At 27.1% G+C, this 27,381-nt stretch overlaps 1 protein-coding gene across 1 annotated transcript in view; it reads right to left on the reverse strand.

Moving 5' to 3' along the window:
• Positions 1-11,254: 11,254 nt before the first annotated feature.
• LOC129984219 (serine/threonine-protein kinase 10-like) overlaps positions 11,255-27,381 on the reverse strand; it is a 36,490-nt gene continuing 20,363 nt past the window's right edge. Inside the window, exons 14-22 of the mRNA XM_056094045.1 lie at positions 26,675-26,798; positions 21,947-22,075; positions 21,654-21,797; positions 21,435-21,564; positions 18,043-18,167; positions 17,751-17,948; positions 15,396-15,521; positions 13,260-13,373; positions 11,255-12,621 (exon numbers count right to left, since the gene is read on the reverse strand). Of these exons, the coding sequence (XP_055950020.1) occupies positions 12,469-12,621; positions 13,260-13,373; positions 15,396-15,521; positions 17,751-17,948; positions 18,043-18,167; positions 21,435-21,564; positions 21,654-21,797; positions 21,947-22,075; positions 26,675-26,798 (1,243 nt within the window). The 3' untranslated portion in view covers positions 11,255-12,468. The remainder of the gene's footprint in view (positions 12,622-13,259; positions 13,374-15,395; positions 15,522-17,750; positions 17,949-18,042; positions 18,168-21,434; positions 21,565-21,653; positions 21,798-21,946; positions 22,076-26,674; positions 26,799-27,381) is intronic.

Below are 27,381 nucleotides of genomic sequence, written 5' to 3' on the forward strand. Positions count from 1 at the left end.
ATTTAGAAAAAAAACTGTCCACAATCTATATTGTTATCATTAAAGACATTTTTTTTAAATGGTGTAAATAACAGTTTTGTGCAATAGTAATTTCGGAGGTTATTGAGCGAAAATGCCAAAATTTTGCTTAATTGTTAATTATGTAAAATTCAAAAAAAAAATTGCTCCGAGAAGCACATATTCACTTTCGAAAATATATCTGTAGCAAATTCGGTAATTCTTGGTCAAATGGACTATCTTGTAGTGCGCCAACACACATACACACACGAAGTTATTAGTGGAAAACACTAAACACTTCATTTCTTCATATTTAGAAAAAAGCCATAAACTTGGGAAATTTATATGCAAAAATAATTTTGATTGGGTATCGAAATTTGGAGAAAAAAAATGAATTTTATCATTGAAAACATTGAAGGTAATGCATATTTCAAATGTAGATGATACCTTACAGAAACTTTAGAGGTAAAATTCTTTGGGAGGCATTAATTCCTAATAAATTATATCTTTTGTTTTGAATGAACGGAAATAAATTTTACACAATTTTAATGGCGTTTATATTCTTCTTGAATTTGGCATTTCTTTAAGAAAACTTTATAATTTCCAACAACAAATTATATTGTTGCAACCATTTTCATTGTTTAAACAAATATTTAATAGCATAATTTTCTATCATTGTTGCAGTCAAAGTAAGAAATATTTTGTTGCATAGTTTACATCTCTATCTCAACTAATAATAATGCGAGCGTGCGTGCGTGTACATAGCGCTTTACAGACTTGAACATTTGACTTAGAGCTACTTACGAATATACTTAAAAAAGAGAAGATGTGTACAGAAATGTGTATTTTAAGCATATTTTAAAAAATATTTTTCATTTTTCAATATTTGAAAGCGACTGGAAATGGAATTCAAGGCACTTTCATTGTTGCACTTGATATTTCATTCTGGCTATTTCTCCATTGTTAATGATTAAGCTATGATGCCCCGGTTTATTCCCCATGTTGAATAGATTTTAATATACGTATGAGGTATATTTTGTTAGCTTTAATTAAGATTTAACTTTATAACTAAGCAAAGTTGAAAATTAGAAATATATTTAAATAAGTTTTGTTAGATATATTTTTTAATACATTTTGATAGTTTGTTAACTTAAATTAAAATTTAACTTTAGAACTAAGCAGAGGTGAAATATTTTTTTAAGGTGCGCCTATTTTTAAATATTGTTAGTTTTCCTGTGATATAAGGGATGTATAAAGATATAAATAAAAAATTAGGGAAATACAAAGCACATTGAACAGAATGGTGTATGGTTTCTAAAATAGTATACGTCTATCCAAGTTTGAAGATTACAAACTTTTTTCAGTCGAAGCCATTACGACATAGTTCAAAAAATATTAAATTGAAATTTTAACAACTACTAATCTTTAATGAAGTTACTACTCGCCAATAGAGGCTAGTGATGAATGAGATTACATTGCTGCAAAAGACAAAATACAGTTTAAAACAGATTACCCATATGCTTAAACTTTTAATGGTACTATGATGTCATGAGATTCTACTCCATTAGCACCCTATAAGCGGAACAGAGATAAAGCTATTCGAATAATACGACTTTAATGCCTTTCCAATTTAATGCTTAAAAATATTTTACTGAAAGAATCATAAATAACAAATTATGCCCAAAAGATTTAATTGAAATTTAGCCGCACCCATTTTCCCGGCGAACCTACTGGTCATCAAAATGGGTTAGTATGGAAATATAAACGCATCTTTATTCCTTGGCTTTTAATATTGGAAGAAAAATATTCTATGTTTAATGAAATTATGAAAACGATTTGAATTGAATTAAAACATGGAAAAGTATTGCTGCAAATCATGCATAAAAACCTTTTTTAATTATCAAAATTAGGGGAATAACTATACAGTAATTAAATTGTTATGGATAAAAAGATACTGCTTTCAATTTTGAAATGGCGTAAAAGTTATTTTTATATAATAATATTTTTGGAAGTTGTCGTAGGAAAATGTCAAACTTTCGAGTAATTTCTTTGATTAAATTGCTAATAAAAATGTTAAATTAAGAATCTCTTTCAGACGCACGTTCTTCCCTTAAAATATGTATACGCCAGATTTGGTAACTATAGATTAAATAATTTGCAATGTCGAATGCCAATAGAAAACAGCATTCATTCTCCTAAGTTATTAGTAGTGTTCAAAGCTGTACCAAAGGTATTGCTTGATTGGCTTCCGCCAAGGGCGCACGCAGAAAAAAAAGACAAAGAATGCCAACTGATAAAGTTGATGAGTTGGGTTGGTGAGGCTGTCTGAATATAAAAGAATTCATGCAAGCGCTTTCTATGGCTGATTAAAAATTACAGATAAATCAAGAATTCTTTAGATAATGAATGATTTATTCTTTCATTTCATTTATGAATAATTCATAAATTTCAATTTATGATTTATTTGTTGCAGTGATATGCTTAATTTGTTTTGCACATTAGTTTTCAGCAATATATATCATTAATGTATTACTTTTCATTAAAATATCATTTTTATTAAAACTGCTAATAAAATAATAAAATTTGCTATAATATATTTATATCAAAAAATTACAATAAGATAGTTTTCTGCGGAGGATCATAGATAAGGATTTTTAAAAAAATGACAATAATGTAGTAAGAAGGGAGGAGGATGGTGATGCAGTTCTGCCATAATTCCAGAATCATCTTGATACCACTCTATATGAGTTAAACTCCTTTATAATTGTAGAATGGCAAAATAAAAAACAACTATTTGTTATTTAACTCCATTTACAAAATTCTGTACCGAAATCTTCTTAAATAGAAGAAAACGAGAATTTATGTGGCTACATAAATCAGAACGAGGGTCTAAGTGAATAAATAGCGTGCCAATGAGGTTGCGGTTCGTTGGCTGCGACTGAATCCTTTTGTCTCAGTGAAGATGAATAATTTTTCTAAACAAGATCACATACGATGCCAAAGTTTCGATGACCCCATTCAAGCACGCACGGAGAGCAGGGATATTTTCCAAATATGGTCTTTCAGGAAAGAAACTAACGTCCACTAACCCTTGGCTCATTGTCTTCTTAACGTGATTTAGGGTGTAAAACAAAAAACAATCCATTATTCGCTACATAGTGACGTACTGAAAAAAGAAAAAAAAATGCTGTCACGCTTTAGCTTTATAATCGGTGAGCAATTCAGCAAATGGACACCTCTGAATCATTTGATTGACTATAAGATGCTAAAATATTCGATAATTTGCAACATTAGAATTTTACTCTGAGCGGATTGGTTGGTATAAATAAGTAAAAATGCTGCTACAAATAAGTTGTAGAATCGATTTGCTAAAAGTAATAAAAAAATTTTTATTACAACAATAAGATGATCATTGCATTGATTTCAGTAAAGTAAGGAAATATCTCAAAAATAGCAAGAATTCATTTAAAAAGAAATCAATCAATATAAAATTTTAACATTTGATTAAACGAAAGTCGGTAAATAAAACAACAAACAAAACAACGTCAGCATAACAGCAATTGGAATGTGCCATCAACAAATAACAAATAATGGGTGTGAGATTGAAATTATTGAATTCATTCTTATAGTAAATAAGAAATCTTGAATAGCTAATTTCTTTTAAAGACTCCACGGCTTTTTATTTAAAAGAAAGAACAGAGATGGATGGCCTATGGGAGACAAATCAAAATCAAACATATGTAGCCATGTGGTTAGATGTTAAATCCTATAACCCACTGGGTTTATATTAGCTGTTCTGTAATTGCAGATATGCGAGCGAAAAACTAGTGCCTTATCCTGTAGTTGCAACTACAGGATAAATGGTAACAATGTTTATTTATGCGAAATGGCTTCATCAAGGTCTGTTCGCGAAGCAATCAGCCTTTCTATGCTGTTCACTTAGTATCACAGCAAGTGGTATTTGATGAAGGCTCGTCAACATACCCACTGCACTGTACACTAATTAAATTCCCTCACATTAGAAACTAAGCTTTCAATGTAAATGAATTTATGCATTTGAGTGGAATGGGACTAGTATGCGCATATGAATGAAAATCAGCATGGGAAAAAAAATTGTACTCATTTTGTTTATAGGCCACAATGCATCCAAAATGCAAATTACAAGGAGTCACAATTTTGAAACTGTCAGTATAAAAATTTCAGAATTCATTTTTTTAATATAAAAAATGTGAATATACTAATGGATTTATAAGTATTTTTTAATAAAATATTCGTACGTTATCTAATATTATTTAATAATCTTTCGAAAGTCTGTGTAATAAAGTACTGAGATTTCCGCCAAACCTTTATAAATTTGATTCAAAAACAATCAAAAGCAATTACTTAGATTAAAGAATAAAAACTTGCCACACACACGCAAAAATTATCCACCTTCTAAGAGTTAAATTATCTTAAACGCTATAACTTATTTCTTGAAATCAATGAAAAAAAATATTAAAATTAAATCTATCTTTTAATTGATCTCATTTATAATTAATGAATGATAGTTATTATAAATGTGTTTCTGCCAAAGAAGTTTGTTTCATGAATATATCAAATTCAAGAGAAATTTAAAGTGACGGTTTTAGAAAATGCTGACACCATTATAATTAAGATTAATCCAAAGATCTTTCTCTTTTTATAATTGAAATATTCAATATAATTTAAAATTTTATCTCATTATTAATAATCCTGTTTAACATTTCATTTTCCCTCAAAGTTTGTTTTAGAAGATTTCTTTCAAATGTTTGTTTTCAGAATTGGTATTAACATTTTGAGTTAATAGTCCTTGTTACATGTACATTGCAAACGTGCTTTTTAAAATTGAACATGGAATACGAATACAGAATCGATAGTATTCCTGAAAATATTTAATATCACATGCTACCTTCCAAATAAAATAAATGCTTTCACCAAAGCATTGTGCTAACATAGTGCAATCACTAAATGCCTTTCTGCTTTGCCCCCCTATCATTACGAAATCAGAATTTAGACATGTGCAACTAGAAATTTTCGACCTTTGAGTAAGGCCAATTATTTAGCTATTACTCACGTTTTCTAAATACCTTTGGTGAATACTTTTTTTTTTTTTTTTTGCATTCGACAGTATCTTATCACACTGTATATAAAACTAAACGCTTACAGCTATTTTAATAAATTCGTAGATTTTTTTCATAATTTATTATTTGTATAATAAATTCGTAACAAATGTAATAGATTCTGTTAAGGATGTGCTGACCTTCGGAGCACTTTTTTTTTTTTAATTTAGAAAATTTTTAATAAAACATTTTTTAAATGCAATAAGGAATAAAACTTAGAATTCCAATGAAAGTTCGGTGGAAATTGTATTAGTTTCGGAATTATCAGCAATCATTTAGCAAAATTTTAGTGAAAATTTGCAGCTACGACAAAAAAACTTAAGAATATATATATGTAGTTGCGTTATAAGCTAAAAGATTTGCAGTAACACTAAAAGTTTTGGAAATACTGCCGATTTTGTAAGAAAACTAAAAATTTTTATTAAAAATTATCGAATTTTTACATTAAAAGATTTGCAAAGTAAATAAATTTGAACCGAAGGATTAGATTCTAGCTCACAACATGACCAGAATCAAACAAAAATATTTTGGCAAAATTTCATTTCAATATCTAAAAAAAAGATTATCTGAAAGGATATTTATTGCATAAGAAAATTACAAAAAGCGGTTTTTGAGAAAACGCATTTAAAGATTTCAATTCAGTGCAAAATATTCTGTTGTAACTTTAGTTTATAGGACGCTTTTGGCAGGTTTTTTTTTAAATTAATTTTCTTTTCATTTAGTGTTATATATTGTTCTTGAATGATATTGTAGTGGCCAAAGTTTGACGCTTTCTAAATTCGCTTTTTTTGAATTCCCATTATAGTTTAAAATTAATCAATTGATATTTCTAAATATGTGAAAATAGATTATAGATCTAAACGTCACTAATTAAATAATAATTCTACAATATGTGCTCTTTATTTTCTTCCCTTCTAAACAAAAGCTTCTGTGCACAAAATACATTTGCGATTAGATATTCCGTTTTTGCTCTGTAAAACAATGTAAGCACTTCTGGGCAACTTTTTTACATAATGCTGAGTAAGTTGATTTTTATTTACTTTTTCTGAATTTGGAGATCGTATGAAAAGTCGTGCAGCACTAATTACATCAGATATTTTTATGTCCTGGTATATAGAATTTGAATGCAACACCAACAAAGAAACAAAAGCTACTATTATTGTAAATTGCATGTTTCTTATACTTCCAACACATTGTTATAGATAAAAATCGCAAAATAATTTTCTACCAAGTCTATAAGTTACCTTTTCCTCTAAGAATCTTCATTTAATTTAATCACCAATGAGTCAATTCTTTTTGCATATCTCTTATTACAAATTCTCACTTTAGGATTGCGGTCTTACAAATATCTTTCACTACCATAAGATCTTTAAAATCATAATCACAATAATATGCTCTTTCAAAAATTTTAAATGTTTCCAAGAAATTTAGTTTTTCCTAATAGCTTCAAGGCAAAGATTTGCTTTTAATATTCATTTTGCAGCATTTCACCATTGATTCTTAATCTAAAAAGTTTCAACCATCAATGGAAGTAACTAGAACATAGCCATTCAAAAGGGTATGAATTCTCTTTTCTAAACTCGAACTTAAGTTTCAAAAAACAGTTCCCAGAAACAAATAAAACAATAAAATATATAAGGAAACACAATCTATATTTTTAAGCAATATATTAATTGCTTTTGAAGATGGTAAATAATAAGCTTATGAAAATGGTTTTTGCAATTAATTGATTGGAATTTTACTCATTTAAATGTACACTTTCAGTTTATAATTATTCTAGAATTTAGTTTTTAATATTAAAAACAGAAATAAAGCATTTGCAGATACCTATAAAGAAATCAAATAAAACTTCAAAAATTTTCAACAAAGCAAGGCCTTTAGGTTACTTACATACCTAACAGCAGTTAATTTCAAGTTGGTCGGCTGAAGAATTATTTCCCTTCATACCTATTCTTCCCGCCCACCCCTCTTTTTTATAATGATCTTGTTATTCTTAAGAGATAGCCAGAATAATGCAGACTTTTCATTTTTTTCAGAACAATACCAAAAGTGCTTAGATTTCACCTTTACAAGCAAGAATAATAGAAGCATAAACAACTACTAAGCATTAAATTTAAATGCACTTTTCTTCAGTAGCAAAATTTTAATAATTGAAACTGAAAACTGCTACTTAGTATCAGCAAAGGTTTTTTTTTTTTTTTAAGAGGGAGGGGGGAGGCATCTGCAGTGCATACCAAATTGCTTAGACTAATCATGAAAGATATAAAAATTAAACAGAAAAAAATGTGTACACAAATATAGGAAGATTCAATTTTCAATGTATCAATAAATGATAAAATATTAATTATTTCAATATTCCTATTTTTCCAGCATTATGCATAAATAAAAAAGAAAAGACAAAAATTTCATAAACAGGATTTTATTTTAACCATGTTCACAGTATCATTGATAAATGAAAATATTAAATTAGAACAAGTTCTCTTAGCGCAATTTCATTTCAATTGCCGTAAACGCCACATTTCTTAAATAATATACAAAGTTTTGAGTATTCTATTTCTACAGTAACAACAACCTGGAATGTGAGTGTGAATTTTTCACAACCTCTGGTTTGACAACTTTCCAAACCAGATATAAAATATGCAAAAGCTTAAAAAAATAAATTGCACGTTTTGAAATGGAATGAAAATATTGTCTAAGTACAATGCTATACACATACATACATTGGAGAAAACAAAATTGTTTTACAAAATACTAAACTTATTGTTATAAGTTAGCATGGATCTTAAATTATTCTATCATAACAGATATTATTCTGAAAAAATTCACTTTATTTCATATGCTGGAATAACAATAATAATTTTAATAGAGATCATTTTTATACATTTTTTGAGAATTAGGGAAATTTTATCAGACTTATTTTTTAGTTTGAGCAAGAATAACTACATATTTCCAATTCCCTGTACTTTAATTAATAAGGTAATTTAAGAAAATTTTCCATCTGACAAAATTAATATTTATGTCAACAACAAACATAAGAAAAAATATTAAGTGCATTAAAAAAATTTAACAAGGAAAGAATAGAAAAGAATGATACAGATTACATAGAAACAGAACCTGACTAGTACAGTGGTCTCCATAATTATATTCCAAATAAAAGTATATATTTATTAATGCAACATAATAGTGAATATAACTTCTACATAAAAAAAAAATCACCCTACTTTAAAATTACTACAAAAACAAATTATATAAAAACTACTACGAAAACAAATTTTATAGAAACTTAATCCTTTTAAAATTACCAGCAAAAAAAAAAAATATCTACAAAATATCACAACACAATAAATTAATTTTTGACATGCAGTATTAAGTACAAATTTTAAAATTATAATAAAAAAGATTTATATGTTTTCTTCATTTACTAATCAACATACAGAATGATTATACTACATTTTAAGGTCCCAAAGACAGACATTGGGGGAAAAAAATGTGCAGAAATATTATTCAGGGAAAAAAAACAAAAAAAAAACAGCATTCTTGAAAGCAGATTGAGGGGGGAAAATGAGAACACGGATAGGGGGGGGGGGAGGCGAAATCAACATTTGTATTTTAAAAATTACTGTCATAACAAAGAATAACAGCAAGCAAAATTCTGTTAGCATTTTTAACTATAACCTTTTAAAAAATTTAACATTTATCAACAAATATTTGAATAAATTTGAAAATATGAATACTTATATGTCAAATGTATTTTCGGCATAACAAGAAAAGTAATGAAATGAACATAAAGAAAGAAGAACATTAAATATATCAGATAATTATTCAAATTGATAAGGGTCACATAAGGTCCAAGTTCCTATGTTACCAAACAGCTGCAGATACAAAGCAAAATTTAATTTTAACTAAAAAAACATCATTTAAAAATTATCTCTTGAAAACTGTTAAATAATTAAGAATTTATCAACCACTTTCAATAAGAAGAATAAATTTACTGTCAGAAACTTCCTTTATACTTACTTAAGAAATCTGAAATAAGAAAATGTAAAATTACATCGTCAACAAATCTAAGGAAACAAGCATTTTTATTTATTATTTTTATTTACAATCAGAAAAAAGGAGAAAAAAAAAACAAATATGTATTAAAAAAAACGTTTATCATTAAACATATAAAAATATTTTTTAATCATTTACATTTAATCAGAAATTTTAAATTCTGAAGCTATAAAAACTTAATTTTCAAATAGCCGAGTCCATTTTGATTGATGAAATTGCTATCAATTAGCCCTATCACACATTAAAAGATTAATCCAAAATTTTAAAATGTACAAATAATTTAATTTGTTTAGAAATAAACTTAGCCAAAATTGAATCAAGACATTAAATAAATATCTAAGAAATTTCTTTCAGTTTTATATATGAGCATTTTCTGGGACAGGATACTAATAAAATATTTATTTAAAATTAAATCTGCAAAAAAAATCTAAAATAAAGCAATCAATTTTTTTAAAAAAAACCAAAACAATTGTTTGTTTTTTATTTGACTTAAAAGTGAACTGTTTTGTTATTTCAAACAGAGAAGAAAACCGAAAATAACTTTAACTGTAATATTTTTATGCATATTATTAGCTTCACACTATCATTAAAAGTATGATATATTTCAGTTCTACAATTAATTTTTCATATTAGAGACCCTATCTTTTGAAAACTGAACAAGAAGGCAAAAATAAGTTCGTGTAATTCAGAAATTAATGTAAAATTTTTAACCATTTTTTATCTTAGCAATAATATAACAAGAAAAATCAAATAAAAAACATAAAAAAAAATATTTAGAATACAGAAAAGAGCATGTTCCTTAGCATAAATAAACAAAAATTCTCAACGAATTTCTTCTTAAAAAATTTATAATTCACCGATCAAATATATAAAACAAAATAAAAGCCATACTAAATATAATATTTCTCAAAAATAATAAATATTAACTATCAAGTATTTTTGATAGTAAAATATTAATAAACTATTAAAACTATATTAGATTAAACTAAACATGAAGAGAGATTTTGCATTATCGTAGTGATAGATCTTCATGTTAAAGCTAAATATATAAAAATATGTTTGATATGCAGATTAAAATATAACATTGCATAGCAATTTGCATAAAGCTTTTTCCCCGCCTTTAACAAAGATGCTACAAACTAATATCACTGGATCTAAAATATAAAATCCACGTGTTCTTTTCCTGTTATTTTATCAAAACATTCTCTCATATAGGATCTAAAATTTATATAACAAAAATTTGAATATGAGATATTAAACTTATCACAAATAGAATAAGTATTATGTAAACAAATTAAAAATAATAGTAAAAATTATTTAAAACCTAACCTTATAAATATAAATACTTTGGAATAATGTATTTGGTAGATATTTAGACTACAGATTTTGGAAATAAATAAATATATGTTATTTGAATGTATCACAGTTTCCATAAAGTCATAATGGAACTAATTTCAGAAAATTTAAACCAATAGGAAAAGTTGCCTTTTAACAAGTACACACAATCAAATACCCTTTTATCATTTTATTTTACAAAATACCAGTCATATAAAAAGGTAGACTTCTTTTAGCACAGTACAAAAGAAGGCACTGAAATATCCTCAGCTAACCATTTTAAATGACTAAAATTAGCTATAAAAATAATTAAAAAAATCGTAATGAATTACTTTGAAAATATTGCAATATTAAAATTAGTCTGGAATTATTGATTGTATTTGAAATTTTTTTTAGAGAATAAAAATTTCAAAATAGAAATAATCATGAAATTGATTTAGTAAATCATGATAAAACTCCACTATCCACAAACAAAGATCATTTCTTTTTAAAGTAGTTTCAAAAAATAATTCTCAATAAAACAGATGCAAAAAAAAAACAAAATTTCATTTCAACAGTGCATCAATTCTGATATTTAATAAAAAATTTAAAAAAGCCAAAATATGACAAAAAATATTTTTAAAGCTTTAGCACAATACAGTTTCTACAGTAAAGATTATATCCATTTTATTCTAAGGGGAAAAAAAAAAAAAAAAAAAAAAAAAAACCTTTATTTTTTAAAGTTTGCATTCCAGAAATAATACTTAAAAGTGGATAGCAGAGTCTTTGCAATATACAAAAATTCTTTAACAGTAATATAAATTTAAAGAAGATTAAGTTAACTACAACAAGGAATCTAAAAGCATTGGCACAGTTTATAGTTCATAACTAATTTATTGCTACAATTATTTACAGCAAAAACAAGTTGCTATTTAATTTTTCATCATCAGACAGTGAAAACGGAATTAATCCGCATTGGAATGCATTCCATAATTAGAAAACAAACAAACAAAAAAAAAAAAAACCCTATCATATTTTACATTGAAATAATAAATGGTGCTGGATTTATAATGTTTATCAATTTCAAATGATGAATAATTACTCTTCTACTTATCTCTACATAATAGAAATTAAAATGTGCAATTCTTTTTTTAAAAAATTAATGAACTAGTAAAGGGGAAAACAAACAGAAAAATAAAGATGACTAGCAAAAGGTGCTGTAAAAACTATGGCTAAGTTGCAGGAAATAGTGCAGCAATTGTAGTCAGTAACAAAGATATCTTTCATCATTTACAATTTTACATAGTTACAGCATTTCCATATACAGTGAGCACTGGGTAAAGGGGAGAACTCTATTTACAAATTTCAAATTAAAGTGACTTAATGAAAAATCTACCAATTTAAAACACATTCATAGATTTGGAGAAAAAGAATGTAAACAAAATGTACAACTATTAATACTGTAAGTTAGTAAAAGTAATAATATTAAAATGAAATACCAACTGTAATATTATTGTCATTAAATATAGAAACTAAAAACATCCTATCAAACATTCAAGATAGATATTACATATTTTCCAGAATGAATTCCACCTTCCCTTTAAAGTCAAGAAATAAAAATGTTTATGAAATATTTACCAGCTACAAATAAAAGAGAAAAAAATTTGAGCAAATACACATACTAATGTGGGTATGACAGAAATAACATCTGAAATTCCGATTTCCAGAGATAATATAATTAAATAAAAGGTTCAACAACACATTTAACCAATTATCCTCAAATGCACACGCACACAAAATTATCACTTGATTTGTATAAGATGTTTCCACATTGCTTTTTTGCTTTAGTTCTTCTAAGCTTAAAATATCAAAAGACAAGCTTTTCTGTAAATAATGTTTTCTCTGAACAAATAATTATACATTTTGTCCCTGTACAAATAAATGAGTGATGGAGTGCAACAAATGATCAGAAGTTGCGAGGAAATGATGCTTCAGATCCAGGAGTTCCTGGAGTGTGAGGAGACTCACGGCCTTGAGTTAAATAATCTTGCAAGTAAGCAGAAGTGCCATAAAAACGTTCTTGTTCTTCACGCTGTTGGATGAATTCTTCTTCAAGTCTCTGTAATCATTACAAAAAAACACATTGAAAAACCATAAATTACAATATATATTTTCTTTTACGATAGAAAATTTTTTATTGGATTTAGATGTATGAAATTAAGCAATTAAAAATAACACAAGTTGACAATATGTAAAAAGACACAATTGGTTTAATTTTCTGTGAAATGTATAACAGGGAATTATATGCATTTTACTATAGGAAAAATTCTAAAAATTTACTGAACTTAATTTTAATTAAATGCTTTAATTATGCTCAAATACATCAGGATCATATTTAGAATTGGTAAATAATGATACATCACATATTTACCTGGTACTATCAACTTGAATTATCAGTAATTAATGCGAAAAGATAAAGGAAATATTTGACAACAAAGATTTTCTTTTTTAAAAACAGGCTACAAGAATTAAATAATTTAATTTTCTTAAAAATATTCAAATGGCAGGAAAAGAAGTATTGTGAAAAATAAGAATACCAAAGCTACATAAAAATTCATTAAAATTACCTCACAACAAGAATTCGTCAAATTTAAAATTTAAAAATTATTAACATAAAATAAAATATAAATAACTGAGGTTTTTTTTTTTTTTTTTTTAATTTTGCTATTTCTACATAAATTATAAATATCAATGTACCTGTTTTCGAGGTTTAAGATTTGCCTTCCACTCTTTAAGTTCAGCAGAATGTTCCTCTTCCAACTGCTTCAACTTTAAAGTTTCATGTTCCATTAGCATTTTTCTCTTTTCATTCTTAAAAAACAGACAAAAAAATTAAGTACACTGACATTTAAACAGTTTAAATGTAGGGGAAAAAAATTATAAGTAAAGCAATTTCAGAAACTGTCATTTCTTTAAAAATAAAAACAAAACACGTGTGTGTGTGTGCGACAACTAACAAAAACAAAATTAAACTAAGCAAATTGAAAATTACTTCAATGAAGTTCATAATAGTTAACATTCTTTTAATATCTACCAATAACCAATTAGTACAATAGGAAATCAGGATTGTGGGGAAAAAATAACAATCTGTATGGCCCTTATTTTAAATTAATATATATTTTAACATAAACAATTAGTTTAGTTAGAGAAAAACATTTGATGATTTGGTTATCATTTTATCAACAAAAAAAAAAAAACACTTCTATATGAATATTACAGACATTTTCAAAAATCATGTCAAATGAATCCATATTCACCAATTCAAAAGAGAATCCATTTCATTTTTTAAAAATTAAAATATTTTTTAACTGACAGTGACCTTCTTTATCTCAACTGATGTATATGTGTGTTGGCATTATCTAGGACAGACCTACAGCTACCAAATATATATCTTGAAATGTGCACCTCAGAGCAATATCTTTCAATTTTAATTCATTAAAAACTAAACTGAATTTTGGTGTTTTCGTGAAGTAACTTCCAAAATTGTTGCATAAAAAAACATTTTATATTATCTCCAAGTTAAAAAAAATTGGCTTTTTAATAATCATAATTAAAAATTGTGCAAATCTTCCTGAATTCCAGCATATATATATATATATATATATATATATATATATATGAATTTCAAAGCAGCAATCAATCTGTTGGAAATTAGGCTATTTTCCAACAGATTGATTGCTGCTTTGAAATTCAAATCCTTTTCATTACTTCATCAAATGTTTAATTGCATTATTTTTTTTCATTGCTGAAAACTACAGAATTTTGTTAAATACTTATATAATGAAATTAAAAGATGAATAAAAAAAAGTCATGTTACCACATTGTGAAATTCAGAAGATAAATTAATCACAAATTTACATTTTTAACAGTGCTATAATGTTGTTGGATTGAAGGGCATTAGAAAGTTTGTATCCAATGAGCACAACATATGCAAGATAATTAAAATAACAAGGCTTTAAAGATTGATAATTTGATGGAATCACAAAAATTTTAGATCAAATCGATCTAAAACATGACTATCTGTTAGTTGCATATTCAGGTGCATCTGAATTGATTACACAGAAATTAAAGTTATATCAAATCGATTTACACCAAACTTAAGTATAGACAATATATCTGGTGAATCAACTGCAAACCAAAGGTAAATGATATACTATTAAAAGACAATAATTTCACACTTTGTTTATACTTCTCATGAGTTTCAAATTAGAAAGATGCAAATATATTTTCAATTACATGTATTTTTAAAGAATGTCTAGTTTAACAATTTTATATCGATATATGTATACAGTAGTAGAATCCACAAATATTTCAAAGTAAATGTATAGTAATGCTCAGAGAACTTAATAAGCATGTTCAAATTACTAATTTTCTCAAAATGTGAAAAAAGAATCACTGATTAAATATTCCTAGTTTCCTATGAATAATATCACCCCTCCAAAGTAGTAAAAAAGAAGAAAAAAAAATCACAATTGTTAAAGGTACAAGATGGTACACTTTCATATTTAAAACTCTATCATCCATTCATCTTTTTTTTTATGCATAAACTAAATTATTAATTGTATAAAAAATGAAATGTTGTTTGATATATTTATTTTTGTAGTGAAATAAAATATTTTTATTCATAAAAAATGCATTTCTTTAAAACAGCAGTGAGTTAAATTAAGTAATCAGTGGTTTATCTTTGCACTAAACACAATTTTCTAAAATTTTGTAGCCCATTGCCAGCACATATGAAAATGGTTGAAGGTACCTTATTTTCTCCCCCAACTACATTCATATAATGAGAAATTAATGATAAAGAAAAAGAATAAAGGGAAAAAGCATACTTACTTGCATTTGTTCAAGTTCTTTCACTGTTGATTCAGCATGTGCCCTTAATTCCTCAAGTTGCTTTTTATGTTTTAGTTCTTGTCGTTGCTGTTCAGCCTTGTATCGTCGTTTTTCTCCTTCTTGGAACTAAATAAAATAAATATAATTCAAAAATTGAAGCATAAATAACTATACCAAATTTATTCCAATAAAAATTTATAAACATCTCATATACCTAAATGCAATAAATCAATACATATATTCATTTATATTTTAACTCGTGACTAGGGATTGCAATACCGGTATACCAGGATACCAAATACCGGTATTTTGAACCATTTGTACAATTTAGTAATACAGGTATTCACAAGTTTAAATACCGTTTTTCCGGTAGTTACTAGAAATTTTTAAAATTATGGCGATCCCTGAACTGTTTTTATGTCTCCCAAACGGGCAAAATTAATTAGCTAATTAATGGCATAATTACTTGCTTAAATATAAATTAGCGAAACATGGATTATCCCTGAAAGAAGATATTGTATCCATAACGACTGATGGAGCAACAGTTAAGAAAAAAGTTGGAAAGTTGATTGGTGCAAATCAGCAATTGTGCTATGCTCATGGAATTCAATTAGGGGTAACAGATGTATTATACCAAAAAAAATAAAGAACAGAACAATCCAAATACTGTGGATATAGAAACTTCGGATTCCAATCTTGAAGAGAGTAAGAGTGTGAGTGATATTGACAATGAAGATAATGACAATGTAATTGTTGAAGAAGATATTGCTAATGAGGATGAAATATTAACCCATCAAGAATTGCTTCCTATAATTTATAAAGTTCAAAAAATTGTTAAAATATTTAAACTTTCCCCCATAAAAAATGACATATTACTAAAATATATACTAACTGAAAATAAAATAAAATATATGTTAATATTAGATTCTAAAACATGTAACAGTTTACTCCTAATGATGGAACGATTTTTGAAACTGAGAAATCCAATACAAAAAGCAATAATCAACTTAAACCTGTAAATTAATTTTTCAGATAGTGAATTTGACTTAATATCCAGAACTGTATCAGCTCTACTTCCAATGGAACTGACTATTGAGGCATTATATGGGAGATATTCTAATTTATTAACAGCTAATGCAACAATAAATTTCATGTTGCAATCACTGAAATAACAGCACACATCACTATCTAAAGAATTATATATTACATTGAAAAATCGCACAGAAAAAAGGCAACCAAAATAGAAAATGTCTTATGGTATTTACATAATTATAATGATTTTAAAAATGAAAAAGAAGAAAAGAAAATAACCAATTCAAATCTGATTAAGTTTATAGTAAATTTTCTTAAATTTTTTACCCACAAACCTATCTACATTCAGAGGAATTCGGTTCAGTTATCAAAGATTATGACGATACTAATGTCGATAATGAAAAGGAATTGTCTCTTGAACAAAAATTAGAATTAGTGATAAATAAAAAAATTTCAATGAACCAAAATACAATACAGATATCAGCTAAATCCAAAACCATCCAACAAGAAATCGATTTATTTGAAGATGAGGGATTTAGAGGTAAATACTTGGAAAAAGTATATTGCGCATTGCTAACAGTACCACCAACTAGCGTAGATGCTGAAAGAGCATTTTCGACAGCTGGTAATTTTTAAACAAAATTACTTTTCAGGCTTAATGACAGTACAATTGATGCATTATGTTTTTTAAGATCACTTTTCAAAAATTTGTAATAGTACCACAGACTGAATAGTGATATTTACTCTTTTTTGTGATTTAAATAAATAAGATGTTCATTTACTTTTTTGTGATTCTTTATATACTGTTATAATTTATAGATTACAAATAATTTTTTGTGATATTTACACTCTCTAATAAAACTGGCGAATAAAACAAAAAAAAAACACCTGTTTTCTTTCTTTTTTAAAAATTTCTAATACCGGTATTAAAACTGGTATCCCGGTATACTGGTATGAAATTTTGGTCCGATACTGCAATCCCTACTCGTGACTTTATTTCAGATATAGAAAACAGGATTTAAATATTAATAAAATAAATTGCTGATATATAATGCTAATATTTAATAAAACACATATACCATATGAATTTGGCAATTTTTAAATATATATATTTGAAATAAATGTGTAGGATATAACAAATACTTTAACTGAAAAGTAATAAAGAGTATGGAAATGAAATTTTAAATTCTGTATGAAAAAATTTAAATTGCATATCAGCAAACTAATTATCAGTTATTTCGTTTTAAAATAAATACAATAAATATTTGAAAGAAAAATAATTCAAATGCACAAAAAGATGGAAGAATATAAATCACTGTAAACCTTGCGAATTTTCTCTCTTTCATCTTCATGGGATTCAGACAAATTTGCATAACTGATACGTAAACTTTCACGAAACATAAGCTCTCTTGTTTTCATTTCAGATCGCATTCTTTTTGGCCACTGACGTTTCTCGATTGCCTGTTGCTTCAGCACTTCTTCTTCCTTCGCATCATTCATTCTTCTTATTTGCTCCAGTTCCTTCAAGCAACAAATGCACACATTTTAATGACAAAATGCTCTTAGGATTCTTTAAAAAAAATCTTATTAAATAATTGTAGAGATACAAACGTACTTTTTCATGCCTTACTAACATCTGATGCCTTTGAAGAAAGAATAAATCTTTCAGCTGCCGCTTCGCTAGCTGATGCTTCTCATGTAAATGTCTCTCTTCTAATTCCCAAATAGCTGCTTCTCGAGCTAGTAATTTTGATAATAAAAAAGAAATTATATGTAAGATCAGAGTAAAAAATTCATTTGTGTACATAATAGAAAATGAATTATAAACTAGGCATTAAAGGCACTATCAAGTGATAAACACTGTGTACATACAATTACAGATGCAAAATAATACACAGTATATGAATCTTCATTATTGTTAGTTTTCTATTTTTAAAAAATTTAAATTTAATTTTTTATTGTTTCAATATGTTTGTTAAAGAAAACATGCATTCACATAATTTGTACTAATAATAAAGATGAAAATTTATGTGTGTGTGTTAGCACTCTATGGCTCAGATTGTTAAAGCAACCAAACTTAGCACATATATACTTCGAAGGGTGAGGAAATATGTACCTTGGAGTGATAATTTTTAAATTTTAATTAAAAATTACCTTAATTTTGGCATTTTTACACAATTATATTACTGCTTAAAATTATATTACTATTATTATATTACTGCAAAATATTACTGCCTAAAAATTACTTTTAAATCATATTAACAAATTGACTTTTTTAAAACTAATTTGATATTGTGTGAATTTTTCTAAATTTTGACATTATATATGTGAATAATTTCCTATAAAATATTGTTCCTCTGAAAGTCAAACTGTTTTCATTGTTTCATCAAATAATGAATAGCATGATTTTCTTCCAATACTGAAAGCTAAAGAAGATAGATTCTATATGTTTGAATAGGTTACGAGATCAATAATAAACTGAAGTTACAATGCCATGAAATTCAGAAGATGAATAATGCGAACAATTATGCTTTTAATAAAGCAGTGATATTATAGTACTAGTCTCTTCTTAAAGTCTCGTGAACTCAATATACAGAGCACATGTAGAACAATTAAAATATTTGTTTGATGTTTGATAATTTGACGGAATCATGACCATGAAGTTATATCCACAGGATTTAATTAAAATAAAATATAACCAATATTTCAGTTGAACTAGCTGGACCTCAAAGGGTCCAGTTATTAACAAATAAGAGAATGCTCTTTTTCTCAATTCACTTTTTGTAAATTAAAAAGACTCTGTAAGAAAAATTCCTGCCAGAGAAATGTATTCTATTCTTTAGCACAGTAACAGAAATCTTATGTCTGCTCATGGGCTGCAATTCGGGAATCTCATGGAAAAAGAACAACTATAGTACAGTTCACAACATATAGTATCAGTTCACTTTGTTTGAAGAATATAATAACTTATTTGAAACAATGCACTTAATAGTGATTTTAAAAAAACTGTGCAGTCAGAGAATTAATAACTCAACATGAATTTTTTTTTTTTCTTCTGCAATGAACACCCATATCATTGGAATAATTCTGATAAATATGCAGAACTTTTAATAGCATATTAGCAGGCAGTCAAGGCAAATCAATACATGACCAATTACACTGGTGACACTCCTGTAGGATAAAAGATTTAGCAGCAGTCTTATCAATTATTTGACATATTCTAATGCCTTTTTAAAGGAAAAAATGTTATGAAGACCGTTGATTATAATTAAAATAAAAATGACAATGAAAGTATTACTATTAAAAATAAATAAGTGCATTTCTCTTGTACTTTTCAATGCTGAATTTTGTTCCTTATAAAACTTAATATCTGCAAATGTAATTGTCAATTTCAATTAAAGTGTAAAATTTGAAAAATAATCGGAATTTTTCCCATCAGAATGCAAAACATTTCATTAATTTAATATATCTAAATCTCATTTGGCTAAATCAAGTTCCTATGAAAATCAAAACAGTAAAGTGATAAATTAAAATATTGAAGACAGTTTTCATATTGACTTTTATAATGGAAATAAACAACTAATGACTTAAAATTAAATATATTCTATAAATAAAACTATGAAATTCAGTAAGTTTTATTTCTATTATTTTTATATCCTTAATTATTTAAATTAAAATGCAAGAGAGAATTTAACATTGGCACTTTCATTATAATAAGGGGAAAATTTAGATTTTATCTACTTGGAATTCCTTTATAAGATATTTTTAAATAGTTGTAAGAGCATGGCATTTCTAAAAAGGAACAATGTTTTGCTAAAGTGAAAAATATAATGTAATTTCAGTTGACAGCTAACAGAAGGAAAGACAGTATATTTCTTTATGTTTAATTTTCAAACTTCATTTCAATTAAAATCATCATTGAATTACATAAATATATAATTTAAATAAATGATCTTATGATTCCAATACTTAATACAAACAATTATACTGTCTATCAAATTCTGTAATTCATAAATGTAATCCAAAATTGAAATTTTATATATTAATCCATTATTTGAAATCAAGAGTGACTGAAATCTATATACAGCTAGAAATTCATTTTTTTAAAACTTACTCATAACTAGAATTTCCAAATTTTTAAATGTAGACATGATTCTCGATTTTGTTTTGGAGCAATCAATATAATTAACATTACAGAAATATTGTTTATTTCCATTGAATGTTAAAATGTAAATTCCTTGAATAAGAAAATCTCTCTTGAAACCTTATTGATACACATTTTAAGTTCAAACTATTGAATAGCTAAAGAATTTATTAAAATTCTTTTCATACAGAAAAAAAAAGTTCCTTATCCCCAATACTTGTTTATATGCACTATTCCAATTCTAATCCAATATTTAAAGGCTTACAAAAAAAAATTATTGTCTACATCAAAATACTTTATTGATTACAATTTACATGAAAATGTTAACAAATAAAAACATAAATGAAGTTATTTTAGAATCTTTAATTACTCTCATTTTCCAAAAGAAAACCTACATTTAGCAGTTATTTTAAAAGTAGTAAAGAAACTAAAAAGGTAAGCAACTTTGTAAAATGACGCAGAGAAATAAAATTTAATTTATAAATTATTTTTTGAAAATTATATATTTTGTACTGTTAATGATACTGTCTTAAATATCAGCGTAGAGATGATATATAGAGAAATATGTATCAAATTAATTTTCTTGAATTATTTTATATCTTTGTATTTCAACTCTGGGGAAGTTTCTTAATTTTTAAAAAAGGAGAGTCAATTACTGTAATGGCTACTACAAAAGAAGAAACAATATGTACATTTTTAATACAGATAATACAATTTTAATTAGATGAAAGGATTATTAGTTGCATCATTAAAGCTTTAATTGTAGAGAAAAATTTATTTTTTAAAGTTTGTCATTTTGTGAATTAGAAACACATTCTCATTTATTATTTCCAAAGTTAAAAAAAAAGAAGTAACTGTTATACCTCGCAATAGCTGTTGTTTCTGTTGCAAAAACTGCCTTTCAAGGAGAGCTATCTTTTCTTTATGAGTATCTGCTAACCTTTTCATCTGCAGATCATGATTTTCATTCAGCCTTTCAATAAACTGCCGTTCCTAATAAAGCAGAAATTATGTTAGATACAAATCAAAATGTATAGAAGAATATAAAAAAATAGGGAACAATATGTATACAACATAATTACCCTTTCTATATGATCTAATTCCATTTGTTCCTTTCGAACTCGCATCATATCTTTCCGCTTTTCCTTAGGCAAAGTATCTATTTCTTGTTTCAAAAATTTAAATTCATTTTTTAGTGACTCTCGAAATGCTTTCATTTCTCGTTCCTTAAATAAAAAGAGGCAAAACAGAAAAATCATCAATTATTAATTTCAAAAATAATTTTAAAGCAACATTCAATGATTTTTTTTCAAGAATAATTTTAACAATGAGCAATTTGAGGAATACTGAAGCAAAACAATTGCACTAAACTTACTTGATCAGCTCTTATTTTCTTTGATGCAAATTTAAGATCCAATTCTTGCTGCTGTTCAGCCTTCTCCACTAGTTGCTTTTGTTGCCTATTCAAAGCTTCTAAATCATTGTCATAATTTCTCACAAGAATCTAAGAAAAAAATCAATCAATCAATACAGAGGGGAAAAAAACTATATAAAACAAAATAAAAAAATACATTCAATTTTAAAAAGAAATATGATTCTAGAACTATTTAATAATTATTCAAAGTGAATTCATCCATACAGCTTAAAATCTGACCATTTTATTACTTTTTTAAAATGTGCCATTAGTTAAAATAGTAAAAAAAAAAACTTTAGACACAGAAATATGCATCAAAGTACATTTTTCTGATATTTATCCAATAGAAAAAAAATTTACTACAATAATAATAATTACAAATTTTTACACAGTTCACTAAGTTCATCATTCATGAAAAAAAATTTTTTAAAAAAAGCCCTAATAATACGTATTTTTAAATTATTCAAATTTTATTGAATAACTGTATGAACTTTAGAAAACGGTTCTCCAAATTAATCCAATTAAGTCTTTGAAATATTCATTTCTTTTAGAAACTGTTCCGAATCTATAATACTATTATAAATGTGAAAGTTTGGATGGATGGCTAGATGTTTGTTAGTCAATCACGCCAGAACGGCTGAACGGAATTGGATGAAATTTAGCACATTAGTCTGGAATAGGATATAGGCTACTGTTTGTTCCGGTTAATTAAGTGGTTAACTTTTTACTAATTAAAAACTAACTTTCCGGCCAAAAGTCTTCATTTTCCTATCGCCAAATGAATAGGGCTTCAGTTGTTTTTCTTTCCCACGCTTAACTTATTTTCGATCGATTATTTCAAATGATTTTGTTCATTTTCTTAGTGTTTGATGCATTTAAAATTAAAAATTGTTAATTAATCGATCTTTCGGATTCATTCTGAAGTACTTTTAAATTAAAATAAAACAGAATAAAGGAAATAAAAAATTTCTAATCTGCATTGTGTTACCCTGACTGACATGAAAAATTCACACATTTGCGTAACGCCAGCTGGCATTGAAAATTCACGCATGCGTAGTGTATTCTGATTGTTGACAATTATATTTTCCTTTTAATTAAAAGTTTTAAAATTATGTGTATTATACTGTTATAGCTATCTCAAACTCGATCGATAAATAAAATAGACGACTTGATTTTAAAGAAATACGGACTTGATTTTCTATTTTGTTTTATTATATATTTTTAATAAATTTATTTATAGTTTTAAGTACATCGTTTTCTTAGGTTAGTTTTAATTTTTTTAATTTGTTATTTCATACTTTTTCGAAATTCCCAAAAAACGCAAATCTAATCTTTCGAAGAGGAGTAATAAAGCTCGGGCTATGAAAGTAACTTGAAGACCTGTTTGTAATTTTAGTGAGCACTTGCGGACTGTCAAACTCCCTCCAGCTGTGGGATACATACAAAGACGCTTTATAAGAAGATATCGTGCATAGGCTGGATGGCACTCAAATGACCTACTCATTAACGAAGCTTTGGTATTGATTGAGGATAAAATGATTTCCATATCTGGAAAATGTTTCTCGGATTTCGGCCTACCCACACCGCAGCGAAGAGGGGAATTATTAAGCGAAATTGTGAAGCAGCCAAACCACGACACCGCGGTCTTAGAAGTGCAGTTTAATGAAATGACACTACGATTACTTCCCAAGTAGCGTCAAGCCTACAAAACGATTCTGCACCCAGTAATAGTGGGGAGGAGGGATTATTCTTTCTTGACGCACCAGGGGGACGGGTAAGACATATGTGCTGAATCTCTGCTAGCCCAACTCTGCAAGGACCGCAATATAGCTCTGGCTGTAGCTTCCTCGGGCATTGCGCTTCAACTTTGCTTAACAGTGGTCGGACTGCACAATCCGGTTTCAAATTGCCGCTTAATCTTGCAAACGAAGATACCCCAACATGCAACATCACCAAAAACTGCGGCCGGGGTGTTCTTTAGCAGCAGAGCAAGTTAATAGTATGGGACGAGTGCACAATGTCACACAAGCATGCATTAGAGGCGTTAAATCAAAACCTGCAGGTCATCCGCGGCAACCAAACGATGATGGGCGGCGCAGTTATTTTGCTCGCAGGCGATTTTAGGCAGACACTCACAGTTATTGAGAGGCCCATACCGGCGGATAAAATAAACGCGTGTCTCAAGGCGTCGCTTCTGTGGTCTAGGACTGAAAAGTTCCATCTTACAAGCAACGTGCGCATGCAACTGTACAACGACCATGAATCAGGTGTCTTTGCAAATAAGATTCTGCATATTGGAGAGGGTAGTCTAGAAACGAATGCAGATTGGACAATTCTATTTTCAGAAGAATTTTCCTATCCAGTGGCTACAGAAGATGAACTTATCATGCAAGTTTTTTCCAATTTGGATGTTAATATAAATAATGAAGAATGGTTGTGTGAGAGGGTAGTGCTGCCGCCAAAGGACGAGCAAGTCAATAAAATACACACAAAAAAAAAAAATGTAGACATTATTGTAGGAAATACAAAACTATACACATCCATAGAAACTGTGATGGTTAATGACTATAGTACTGCCTACCCCGTCGAATTTCTCAACTCCTCAGATTTAACAGGTGCATCTTCGCATAAGCTGGAGCTTAAATGTGGCACTCCAGCTCTGCTGATGCGAAATCTTGATGCACTGTGCAATGGCACCAGGCTTACAGAGAGCTTGGCTGTAATATTATAAAAGCTACCATTATTACAGGAGCAGCTAAAGAAGACAGTGTTTTAATTCTCCCCATATCTGTTATTCCAAATATCTTGCCATTTTGTTTCAAGAGGTTGCAATTCCCCTTAAAATTGGCTTTTACAATGATGATCAACAAATCCCACGACCGAACAAGGGCTTAATGTTGTATACATTATGATATTAGTATAAAAATAAATGTTAAAATTTTCCTGTAGGTCTTTCTTAATCAGTTACAAGTTTCATGATTATATCATATCAGACTCTGCTTTCAACAGCACTATAATGATACGGTTTGATAACATTTTATCTTTTGACCAGACTGTCAGTTCTCACACATACACACCAAAATTTCCGTTCCACAGGTAATAGCTAGTTATATATATCTAATATTTTTTTTAAAGCCTAAAGGTTTCTTTTTCCATCGCTTTTTGAACTTGTTGCATGATTCTAAATGGTAGATTTTGGTAGTATCAGATTATTTGGTCTCTCACCAGCATCTTAATATCATAAAATTTTAGTTTCAAATATAATAAAGATATAGTGTAGGTCAAAGCATTGATGTTATATTTATTTATGATAGCAAAATAAAGCAAGGAAGTATCAATATAAAATAAATTCTTAAAAAGGTTGTTGATAGTGATTGTTGACCAAATGATAAATGATGGTTATTCCATACCATTGATCAAGCGTAAGCCTTTTTTTTAAATCAAATGATAACTTCAGAATAGCACATTATATTTAACTGAAGGGATGCAGATATTATCTGTTACCTATTTCCTTTATTAATTTTTGGATTTACCCACTTCTATTTTCTTTTTGCACCCACATGCATAGATATACAATAGTCATGAAATTAATGTATTTGGAACAGATCAGAAAAATACCAAGTGGTACCACTAGAACTTTAGTTTTATTAATACATTCTTTAGAAAGTTCTGAATTCTTCAAACATTATGTAATAAATGTTTTCTTAAAAGCTAAAGAATATTACTTAAACTTTAAATATTTTCCCCTCTAAAATGATTTTTATATTTGCATAACAAACATAAGGTTAGTTAATTACAATTTATTTATTTTAATTGAATGTACCAAAAATTGTAAAAATTTACAAAATAGAGGAAGATGCATGAAAAGAATTCTGCAAACCACTTCCAAAGGGTTGATAAATATTACTTAAATGTGTTTAACAAAACTGATTATTGATTATGAAATCAAATTTCCTAAATCTTCATCAAGGAAGTACAATACAAAAATTTATACAAAACAAAGCAGTATTTTCCCCAAGATGTTCTTAAAAATTTATTCCCATTCTCATGTAAAAAAGAATTATATCTGATGAGGGTTTATTGATTCAAATCCTTATATCTACTCATAATAAACATATACACATACTAGAACTATGTTATGTATCAGAACTTCAGTCAAATTATTTAATGCACTCCCTTTTAGTGCACTAGGTATATATCCACAGTTACAATATTATTTCACATCAATTATTCTTTGAATTTCAATGTATACATACCATAAGATGTCTATAGCAAGATTATACAAGTTTATTTTTTAAAAAATGCATTTTAAGTTGTAAAAATAATGAAACTGGAAATACATTTAAAAGGAGGGGGGGGGAGAAAGAATTTTGGTCACTACTATTATTTTGTGTTCTAAGCCAGGAAAAAAAAAAAAGTGCAGAACTTGATAAATAGAGTCCTCATGAGGAATCGTTTTGAGTTTTAGTTAAATAAATACCATGCTTGAACAGAAACAATATGAATGATGGATAAGAAGGTTTTATATTTATAATATAAAACCTTCGTTTAAAAACACTATACTTATAATCTACGATAGTGTATTTAGGGTTCTTTACAAGGGTATATTAAATATTAAATTTGATTTAAAAATACAATTTAAAACTTAAAATATAATAAAATATTTTTGTTTCCGAATCCATAAATTACCATCATTTCTTGATCAAATTTCTTTTCTTGTTGTTCCCTATTAAATTGGGCTTTTAAAGCTAAATCCTGGAATTGTTTGGTTTCTTGTTTTTGAAGCATTTTCAATTCTCTGAGTTCTTGTTTCCTAAAATCACAAAAAAACTATTTTAAAAACTTATATATCTAAATTTAATTTAATGATTTCATCAGTTAAGCAAATACATTTACTTTATAAAATCATTCATTGATCATCAGACCATGGTCAGTATTAAAAACAATAGTGATATTGATAAGAGATGCATCCCTTTAATTTTGTTTCTTAAAGAATGTTTCATAATTTTATATTGAAGCATTTTTTAAGGAAAATGTGGAGTAAAAAGTGTTAAAAGTGTCAAAAAAGGAAGTAAAAAAAATCCACTCATTGAATAAATAATTTGTATACAAAATTTATTTTTTAATGAATGAATAAATTTTTTTAAAGAATGAATGTAATCAAAGATATAAATTTCAATTAGTTTAATAGAGTAAATTTCCCCCCACATAATTTCACAATTCAGCTTTCATTCAATTTCTAATTATTATTTTAAAAAATTGCATTAAAAGCAGTTTAATATCTTTCTCGATAAAAGTTTACACTTTAATAAAATTTTCAAAAAATTTAAATACAACATTGCTTAAAAATAAATATCAAATGAATTTTTATTAACCATTAAAAATGTTTGGGCTCA

This window comes from Argiope bruennichi, chromosome 9 (assembly GCF_947563725.1).
Source record: "Argiope bruennichi chromosome 9, qqArgBrue1.1, whole genome shotgun sequence".
NCBI lineage: Eukaryota > Metazoa > Arthropoda > Arachnida > Araneae > Araneidae > Argiope > Argiope bruennichi.